This window comes from Osmerus eperlanus, chromosome 4, assembly GCF_963692335.1.
Source record: "Osmerus eperlanus chromosome 4, fOsmEpe2.1, whole genome shotgun sequence".
In the NCBI taxonomy this organism is placed as follows: Eukaryota; Metazoa; Chordata; class Actinopteri; order Osmeriformes; family Osmeridae; genus Osmerus; species Osmerus eperlanus.
In genome coordinates this window covers 22056469-22066572 of record NC_085021.1, presented here as the reverse complement: position 1 = coordinate 22066572, position 10104 = coordinate 22056469, and the positions used below count along the sequence as shown (strand labels likewise).

The window sequence follows — 10104 nt, the reverse complement described above, 5'->3', positions numbered from 1 at the left end:
CCTGTGAAATTCTTCTCTGCAGATCATCTCTCCTACCTTGAACCCAGAGAACCAGATGACCAGGAAATGGACTATGACAACATTTGGGAGTACGACTATAATACTGGGATGATTCAGCCCATGTCTGGAATTCCGACACACCGGACGGGATTAGATTCCGGGGCCAGAGGCATGAGTGCCGTGGCAACGCATCAGAGATGGTCGTAAAATCAGAACAATAGCTTCATCACCCGTCTGGACGCGTATAAACAACAGATCGGTATCGCTGCCCCTCGCAGAACCAACTGTCAAAAACCCTCTCGCTTCCTGCGCAGCGAGGAATGATGAGCCCGCTGGAATAATTTAGAAGAAAGTTGTTGTGAACGGCGATGTGTTACCGAGGCAACGCCGTGTTTACTGTGTAGGCCCTACGTGTATATATGAGGCAATGGAAGCAGAAATACTATGACGTTAAACTGGTAGGAAACACACTGGTAGGATACGACCACTCGCATGTTAAATGTAGCATTGAAGATTAAAGTGCAAAATGTTTATAGTTTCTATATGTGAAAGCTTGAAAATGTATATTTTTTATACTTTTTTGCATTAAGATCCTAATCAGTTACGGCTTTTAGCTCAATATTGTAACGTTTGTATTATTTATGGACTATTTCCTGCATAAAGCCATTCTGTTTACATGTTTTGTTATTTTAGTTATTTAATTAATATAACATGTTATTACAGCTTTTCTATGTAAGCATTCCATCAAGCAAGTTTAAGTACAGTTATTTATTTTACCAAAAGATTACATTGCAAAGTTTGGTGGCTTGAATGGACTTCCTGGTTGTGCTATAATGTAGATCTTTTTTATCAAGATATTGCGTATGGCTATTTTCAGTAATGTTGTGTGAGGTGTTTATTTATATTTGGAAATAAAAAATAATAATATTGTCTTGTTTTCTCTAATTGTCTTCACCATTGATGTTTTATAGTTAAAATGTTACATGGGGAGTATCAATGACAGTTGTTCTGCACGTGCAAAAGTGACCCATACATATGAGTTCAAACTTGCAGATGATTATGTATCTATAATCAGGGGTATAGATTTAGAGGTTGTCCACCTTCCTAGTGACACTATACAAATTTATTTCGTGTTTCGTACTTTCTATGTGCACTTTTTGAACGTCAAAAAAAGCGTCTGCTAGATGGATAAAATGTACAATGTAAGGTTATTTGGCATGATTCATAACGTTATCCTGTGGCGCCCTCTGTTGTCTGAAGTGTGTAACTGCAGCACAAACAACACTCCAACGACAGAAATACTTTTTACTTAAGTTGAAAGGAACGACAACCACAGCTCACAGAGCAAGTCAGAACATAACAGATGGAAACATTTAAAAAAAGTATCTACGATCAAACTGAAACACCCCTTCTCTGCTGATGAAATCGGATTTGATACTTCAGTTGACAGTATTTTCTTTTTACATTGGGAGTTTGTGTAGCATTTACACTTGCGTTTTTACATTTAAGAACATTTGTCTGTAAATCAGAAACACAACCAAAATGTATTGGTGTGTTTCTCTGGTGGGGTAAACCCTTCAAGAAGGTTCCCCAGAAAGAAAAGAAAATCCATGAACATTCACGATATGTATCTATAAATAGTGCAATCATTTTGAACATTGCACATCAAAATCTGCCTCTGTATCTCTAAAACCAGATATATATATATATTTAGAGGCAAATATCAGATGCATGCAGGCTCGAGCCTAGCATAGCGTTCAGTCATTAGTTTTCCATGAAATAATTCATATTCTTTCTCTAGTTTTCCATAAAACAAAACTTAGTTTTCCTTTAATTTTCCATTAAATAATACGGAGTCTCCCTCTAGTTTTCCATGAAATAATTCAGATTCTTTCTTTAGTTTTCCATGAAACAATACTTAGTTTCTCTTTTATTTTCCACGAAATAATACAAAGTCTCTCTGGTTTTCCATGGAAAAAAGGTTGGAGTGACGTTTGGGAGCAGGCGGGATGATCCCTGATCACATGGAAGGAGTCTGACGCAGCGTTTCCCCTCGCCCTGCCTCCTCCTCCTCCCTGGTGTGTCTCGCCCTGCCTCCTCCTCCTCCTCCCTGGTGAGTCTCGCCCTGCCTCCTCCTCCTCCCTGGCGTGTCTCGCCCTGTCTCCTCCTCCTCCTCCCTGGTGTGTCTCCTCAAGTACCGGATGGCAGAAAGGGCGCTGATGTTCGCCAGCAGGACTGGGCCGTTAAGCAACACCAGGAGGAAAAGAACAAGCAAACACATCACGTCTTTCCTATATGAGGTATTAGTGAGAATGCGATCACGTAATATTGGAAATGACTAGAGGATCAATCACAAGACATCAGCACTGCCCTGCACAGGACTCACAGAAACAAATTATTGTCCGTTATAATTCATTTATGCTATCTACGTACCATAAAATACTTTATTAAACCCATAGACACAAAGCACAGACCTCCTTCTGCAGTCTAATCGAAGGGCATTGGTTTGTTTTCAAATGTGGGTGAGACAGCTTTAATTTTTTTTTACTGAGGATGCATTAAACATAACGTTCTTCATAAAAAGCGGGGGAGACAGATTTTCTGTTTAAAAGAAGTGTCTGGGTCATGTCCCACTCATGTATAAACAAACCTACTCTCCTTGTCATACAGTCGATCACACAGACTTGAAACAAACGATGATCTTTGGCTCTGCACGTACCGGCCTTCCACGCGTCTCCCACTGGTGGATTGGCAGACTTCAGCACCCAAGAGGCGAATGCGATGCACACCAAGCACATGTCCGTCTGCCTGACGTTCAGCAGAGGAGCATCTAGCCCTACAGCACCAGGAGAGAGACGCAGAACAGGGTTAGGAGCATCTAGCCCTACAGCACCAGGAGAGAGACGCAGAACAGGGTTAGGAGCATCTAGCCCTACAGCACCAGGAGAGAGACGCAGAACAGGGTTAGGAGCATCTAGCCCTACAGCACCAGGAGAGAGACGCAGAACAGGGTTAGGAGCATCTAGCCCTACAGCACCAGGAGAGAGACGCAGAACAGGGTTAGGAGCATCTAGCCCTACAGCACCAGGAGAGAGACGCAGAACAGGGTTAGGAGAAACCAGCCTTCGGTAGCTCCCCGTGTAGGCTGAGGCCCTACTGCAGCGGCCTGGCCACGGCACTTTGCTGCATGTCTTCCACCTCTCTCTCTCTCTCTCTCTCTCTCTCTCTCTCTCTCTCTCTCTCTCTCTCCCTCTCTCCCTCTCTCCCTCTCTCCCTCTCTCCCTCTCTCTCTCTCTCTCTCTCTCTCCCTCTCTCCCTCTCTCTCTCTCTCTCTCTCTCTCCCTCTCTCTCTCTCTCTCTCTCTCTCTCCCTTTCCTGTCAGACTTCACTTACAAAATGTCCAATAAAGTATACAAAAGGCCACACGCTAAAAATAAAATGAAACACTAATATGGAAACACCAATTTTTTTCTAATACAAAATCCAGCTCCTACTGTGGATACTTTACATACATTTATCTGCGAGGATGGTGTAGCGTTAATGCGATACAGTATACTACACGCAATGTAACAGTAGACACACAGCTGACCTATCATGCAATGACACTGTAGTTGGAGGCGCTGAGGGACAGCACCTCTCCCCTGAACTGGCTCTGCACCAAAAAAATATGTTCAAAGGTGATACGACACTCTTCAGCTGTCGTATCACCTTAAGAGAATCAGAATGGAAAACATGCCAGATAAAAGGACATGGGTTTATTGTTGCATTACACTTTCATGGTAATGTCATGTGAAGGGGTGTGTGGCGTTAACGTCTCTGGAGGAGGGGATCCCGCACAGAATTGCTCCTCACAAGATTTCTTCAATTTATTCTTCCTGGGAGTTTTTCCTTGTCTTCCTTGAGGGTTGACACTGCTTGTAAAAAGGGCTACACAAATATGTTTTGTTTTGATGTGTTTTGGGAGAGAGTGATTATCACTGATCTCACCTTTCCAGCAGCTGTTCATCAGCCCAACAATTCACGACTCAAGTAATTTAGCTGTACACAACTTCCTGTTCTATTACACCAGCTTACCTCAACCCTGGTCCTCATTTCCCCGTGCTTTGCATGTTTTAGATGTTTCCCTGCTTGAAAACACATTATTAAAATTAATGTGTTGTTGTCAAGCTTCTGCTGAGTTGACCCATTCTTTAGAACCAGGTGTGTTGGAGCAGGGAAACATCTAGAACATTCAGGGCAGGGGGTCCCGAGGACCAGGGTTGAGAAAGACTGTCTCTGTGACAAGATCAGACTCCTGCTAAAGGCCTAGGCAACCTGGGCTGATTCCAAACACTGAAACTAGATATTTGTGGTACCTTGGAACACGTAGGAGTCCTATAGACGAACCTTGTGAACTATTCAACACAACATACGTCACACAGAGTGCAAATCCCACATCCCTACACGCATAATTCAATGTTTTCGATTACTCATACTTTGATTATTTGATAAGTAGTTCGCTAAGATGTTGGATCTCTATGGAGATGCACCTTTGGCCACCTAAGCGCCACTATTTTCACATAATCCCCTGAGGCCAAGCATGAGAAGACTCTTGGCACATCTCTACAGCGCAAGATGGACAGGACACCCACATCGAGGGAAGACAAGTTATCACGTACAGCCATTCCTCTGGCACAGCTCAGCACGACTACGTGCTGACCAGTCTGTGTCCTTGGACAGAGTCCCCGTAGGACACAGCCGTGTCGGGGAATGAGCACCAGCGACGTCACACAGCACCGTGACAGAGGGGGGGGGGGGGAGCAAGCTGGGGCCAGGTGTACTGTTAGAGGGACTAGTTACAATAAAAATTATTGTTGTCGTATAGTTTTCTTCACTGCATTAACAGGAAAAATACCATGTTTATAGTTATTCAGACTCCACATTTAGGGGGACCACAAGAGGGTCCAAGCTTGTTGTCATAGGGACACTGGCTGTCCCTGCTTCATTCTATAACAATCATCCTTAGAAAAAGTATGAGGAAATAGATTCTTCTCAAGATTCTGACATAAGAAATAACACGAAATAAAAAATGTAGTCTTACTTGGATTTGCAACAGCTATCTGTAGGTCATCGTATCTCAAAGGCTGCTCTGCTAGCTGTCTGACGAGCCTGTCGCTGAAGTTGTACAAGAGAGGGTCAAGGAAGGGCTGGTCTTTGATTGGTGGGATTGTCCTCTGCACTAACTTCCTGTTTTGATTAACAGGTACCAAAGCCAAGGAGTCTGATGTTGGTCTCTGGTAGGTAGACCCAGGAAACCGAACATTCCTTAAAGAAAGCCCATTTTTCCAGAAGGCATTCCCACCCTGGTCCCAGTCAGGGAAGAAGTTTTCATAAATATCTGGTCCAGTGGAAGCACCTTGAATCTCACCATCCTTAAGAGTGAACCTTGAAACAACGCGAATCGGCGCCCGGCTTTCGCAATCCTCCTCGTCAGATTCCATGGACGAATCGTCAGAGGAGGACGAGGGGAAGAAATGGTCGTACGCATCGGGGAACTGGAGGTTCCTGTTGGCGGATCGCGAGCAGGAAAAGATGGGCACCGTTTCGTTTTTGTTGTGTCCTTCCTCCAAGAGAGGGTAGAAGAAGCTGTCCACCTCGAAGTCCGAGAAGAAGTGATCATACGTCTCAGCGACTGAGTTTCCACTGGCGTAGGAAGCGGCCGTTGTCTGCATGTTGTCTGTGTCGGACTGACAAGTTTCGGATGTTGAACCTGTACAGAAATATCTGAAGATATCTGTGATAGAGAAGCTGTAGCTTTGTGTGGTGACTTGTTCAGAAAAAGAAGATGGAGGTAAAGAGTCTAGCCCGCTGTCTCGTCCCAGCGTGAGCTCTTCACTGATGAGCTCCGTGTCATATTCACCTTCCTCGGCGATGACAGTTGGTAAAACCGGACTTTTCAGCGATTGACCTAAAGGTTTAGACACCAGAGCAGGCAAGTTCTGCATACTTCTGTTTTTGTACATCTTCTTTACGTAGTATTTTTGGGGACTGCCAGGGATTAGTTGCTGGGGTAAATCCTTCATGAGGGTTACATTATCAGAGCATGTCTCAGTTCCAGGGCCTACAGAGTCATGCTTACTTTCCCACAAGACGCCACTAGAGTCGACCGAAACATCACCCGCGTCAGGATCAGTGATTGGATTTGAATCTTCGTCAAAACTTGAGATGTTGAACACTTCACCGGAAAGTTGAGGGTTCGAATCCCCCCCTTGACCGAAATATCCCGAGTCCACACCCTCCACGGGCGCCACCATCATACCGTCTGGCAGAGTAACGGGGGGCTGGACTGCGCCGATCCCTCGGAAACGCAACATGTCGTTGATCGTCAGTTGCTCCATATCCTTCCAGAAAGAGGACATGGCGTACACGGTCATCTTGGGGTCTGGTGTGTTTCCTGTCACCTGCCCCTGTCCTGTCCTGGCTCTGGAATCCTCTGTGGACACGAGTGAATAAGCTCTGAGCTCTGGGACGTTTTCACAGACATCTTGGCTTTGGTTTCTGTCAGTTATTTCACTTGTGTCCGCGATCGTGGGGGTACCACAGTACGTGATCAGTGTATCAGGGCTTTCAGATGATGGACGGAATGCATCGGTGAGTTTTGAGACTGGCAGTGCTGTTGAAGGTGTTATGTTAGACCCATCTACTCTGTTTTGGTTGCCTTTGAAAGCAGACAAACTAGATCTTTTTTTTTTAGAGATAGGACATTTTAAACTGCTCTCTTGATCAACGGTCAAAACTTGTGTGAGTGCTGACACAGTGTCTGTTTCATTTGCTGGGAACACAGTCTGAGAAAGATCTTCTCTATAGTGTGTTTGACTGTTTCCTGTGTCGGGTTCTGAGTGGTAGCTGCTTCTGTGAGGAAACGATAACTTGTCAGACAACAGAGTTAAATCAGTACGTGCCTCTTTTTGGATCTCCCTGAAGTCTAAACTAGGTCTTGTGAACTTGTGATGCATTTCCCCACTAACAGGCTGCCCCTGTGTGTCTAATCCAATCATGCTGTCCGTGACAACACACAAAGTCTCTTGTTTAGGTGAAATAAAACCTGTGGCAGTGAAATCCTTCATATTCATCAATTCTCTATCCATGTCCTTCTCTTGAGGCTCATTTGTTTGTATTTTTATTTTTGTATTATTCACTTGAGGCTCATGCTCTGTCGGGCTTGTTGCCAGGCTACCAGTACTTCCTGGCTCACCACCAGCACAGGTGGCACATGAGGCCAACAACCCGGCACATTCTTTGAATTCAATTGATGCTTGTAATGTTGATCCGCTGCATGGCTGTAAATGAATTGCCACGTTACCACCACCATAGCTCGGCGTTGACAGGTCTTTGTCATCAGCTAGACTTTGTGGAGGTTGGAGGTGCTCAATCATAAAACCATCGCAACAATCTCCAGATAACTTAGCCCGAGGACTCATTTCAGCTGCCCAGGATGCTCCTGTTTCCTTGTCCGAGTCACTACGGTCGGCTAAAACCTGCCTCTCGTACCTGCACCGGGCCTCCACGGGCTCCATGCTAGCTCGTTTCTTCCTCCTCCTCTTCTTCTTGTTGTTACCTGCGGGGGAAAGCTCCTGGCTGGCTCCTCTGCTCACATTCAGCTGGCAGGACTCTGTGTTTGACAACCCAACACATGTGCTCTCCTCTGCCTCGTTAACGGGGGACTTCTCATGGAGGGGAGGGCTTCTTTTCAGCACCGTCTGATCAGAGAAGTCGCCTCCAGGCCTCAGATCATCCATGGATTTAGCCACCCATGTCTGTGAGCTCTGGGGTAATTTTCCAGGGGCAGAGGGCAGGTCTAGGCAGACACTCGGGTCAGGAGACGGATCCTCCTCATCTCTCGTCTTTCTTGGTTCGTGAGTCGTCGTCACCGACCACTCCTCCTCTCTGATGACCAGCTCCGTGTCCAGAAAGGGTTTGTCTGCCTCATCCTGAAACTCGTAGTGTGTGTGTTCAGGAGCCATTTTGAAATCAGCCCCGGTATCTTTACCCGTTGTGGTGCAGTCGGAGTCATCTGGCCCTGCCGTGTCTTTCCCAGCTGCTGTTTCACTAATGGCAGGCTGGGAGTGTTGAACTCGAGGATGTTTGCTGGCAAAGCAGCGAGGTTGGCTGGCGGCCCGTCGCTACACGCCTCCTCCCTCTGCACTGCCTCTCCAGTTTTTCCAACTGCCGTTGTGCCGGGATCAATAAGCTGCCCTGTCTCTGTGAAACTCCTAAGCCTCTCAAAGAACCTATTTACAGACTCCAGGTGCACATCCTCCTCACTCCCCGAGAGGATATTCTCCGAAACACCAACGGCATATTTGCTGAGGTAATTCGGCAAGGGGGACCCTTCGCGATCGAGGGGGCCGTCGGAAGGTTGGCCGTCTTCCAGGAAGGCCGCTCCCAGGTTGGGTTCGACGAGAGCCTTGTTCAACTGAGCTGACCCCAAATCGTCAAGGTCACTCATGCCGGAGTCGTCCGTTCCGGCCAGCGTGGGAGGGAGGAGGGAGCACTCCTCGCACTCCTGGAAGAAGCAGTCCCAGTCGCGGTCCGAGATCTCCACGCTGTATTCAAAGTCATCCATCGTGAGGGAGAGATCGAGGAGGTTTCACCGCGACCTGCAGGATCAATGGACATGGGCAGTGAATGTTACAGCAAACTTTGCATAAAGGTTTACATTTCCCCTTTACCTTTAGACAGACTCGACAGAGTAGGTTGTGGATACACAGAAAATGTAGTTACATACACAAATCATGTCTGAATATACTAATATGTGTGTGGCTATTTATGTACTTTTGAAGTGTATCAAGACACATTATTCCAGTGACATGACAACTGTGTTGACTTTCTGGGTAGGTCATATAATCACACAATTGTGCAACATTGCATAAATGAAACCTAACACAAGTCTTTAATCTCCTTCATTGATAATAACTATCAATAACTAGTTTCTGCAGATGTTTTGATTTCAGTCTTGGAGCCGATGACTAATCAATGCCTGCTGTCATTGCTTCATGGAAAACTAAGCACTTAAAACCAAACCCATAAAATTCTACAGAAACATTTCACAGTCTCATACAAGCCTAGTATACAAACCACTCCTAAAATTGCTGCAGAACAAACAAAACAAACACCCTTATATATTTCCCCACTCTACCCCAAATCCACAGAGAGAGTCCAGTTAAAGTGCTGCTAAACACACCAGCAGGATCTTCACTCTGCCTACCTGCTAAGACTCCTTCTGTGCTCCAGTTTCTAAGTCCCAGGGTCTTATCTGGGTTCCCGGCGCGGGCCTGGTGTGTGTGTGTGGGTCCGTGTTCTCGCGTGGGTCCCTGTTCTCACTCTCTGCGTGACAGTGTGCCACGCGCGGCGTGCAGTGTGAGTCTGTTATAAATAGAGCGGCGTGTCTGATCCCATGTGACACGCCCGCACTTCACCCCGTGCCCACGCCCGCCAACAGCAGCACAGAGGTGTAGCGTTTCAGGTCTCAAAATAGAGTCCACACAAGACTACAAGTGCTGGGGGGGGATGTAGAGAGTAGATTACATTATTATTGTGTGACTTCCTCGTCTAAAATTCATGTTGTCCCTTAGGGGAGTTTGAGGAAACATGAAGAGCACGTGTGAACTAAATACAATGTTTTTTTTATTTTTTATATTTTTTATTGGATATGGCATGGTATTTATTTCTACTTCTTTGTTTTAAAAAAAAGTTCATATTTCAGGATGGGGAGAGGGTGGCAAGTCTTTTTTGTAGGGGTAGCAGCTGACACCCTTGGATTCGCCAGAGTGTTTCTAGGACAACAACCAGCCAGTGAATATCTTGAATATCTTTGTGACTCTATCTTTGTGATATCACTCTCTGTGACGTCACAAAGATATTCAACGAGAATACCAGAGGATCTTGAGGTGTCACAGTTCAAGTGTCTGAGCAGGCCAGGGTGTGTGTGTGTGTAGCGGGTGTGTGTGTGTGTGGTGTGGGTGTGTGTGTGTGTCAGGAACTGATTCATGTGACTCTCATCTGACGTGACCCATGTCACACACAGTTTCCACATCATGACACTTGGTGGTGCGGTGGTCTGTT

General features: G+C 45.9%; 2 protein-coding genes across 4 annotated transcripts in view; one reads left to right on the top strand and one right to left on the bottom strand.

The window, feature by feature from the left end:
• plekhn1 (pleckstrin homology domain containing, family N member 1) overlaps window positions 1-930 on the top strand; it is an 18628-nt gene extending 17698 nt beyond the window's left edge. For all 3 annotated transcript variants that reach the window (XM_062460306.1, XM_062460305.1, XM_062460304.1), the window contains one exon: window positions 23-930. In XM_062460306.1, the coding sequence (XP_062316290.1) occupies window positions 23-207 (185 nt within the window). In that variant the 3' untranslated portion in view covers window positions 208-930. The remainder of the gene's footprint in view (window positions 1-22) is intronic.
• Window positions 931-1230: 300 nt separating this feature from the next.
• Window positions 1231-8605, bottom strand: LOC134019590 (PPARGC1 and ESRR induced regulator, muscle 1). Its single transcript, XM_062460555.1, has 5 exons — window positions 8030-8605; window positions 5081-7970; window positions 2720-2836; window positions 2157-2235; window positions 1231-1267 (listed from the first exon to the last, which is right to left on the bottom strand). The coding sequence occupies exons 1-5, from the start codon at window positions 8603-8605 to the stop codon at window positions 1231-1233; spliced, it is 3699 nt and encodes a 1232-aa protein (XP_062316539.1).
• Window positions 8606-10104: the final 1499 nt, after the last annotated feature.

What these genes read in the sequence shown, in the direction of transcription:
- LOC134019590 (XM_062460555.1), bottom strand. Translation starts at nt 8,605, where the DNA reads ATGGATGACTTTGAATACAGCGTGGAGATCTCGGACCGCGACTGGGAC. An exon ending in CTCCGACTGCACCACAACGG is followed by an intron (nt 7,971 to 8,029) that starts GTAAAGATACCG and finishes TACGAGTTTCAG; the next exon opens with GATGAGGCAGACAAACCCTT. An exon ending in GGGAGACGCGTGGAAGGCCG is followed by an intron (nt 2,236 to 2,719) that starts GTACGTGCAGAG and finishes TTAACGGCCCAG; the next exon opens with TCCTGCTGGCGAACATCAGC.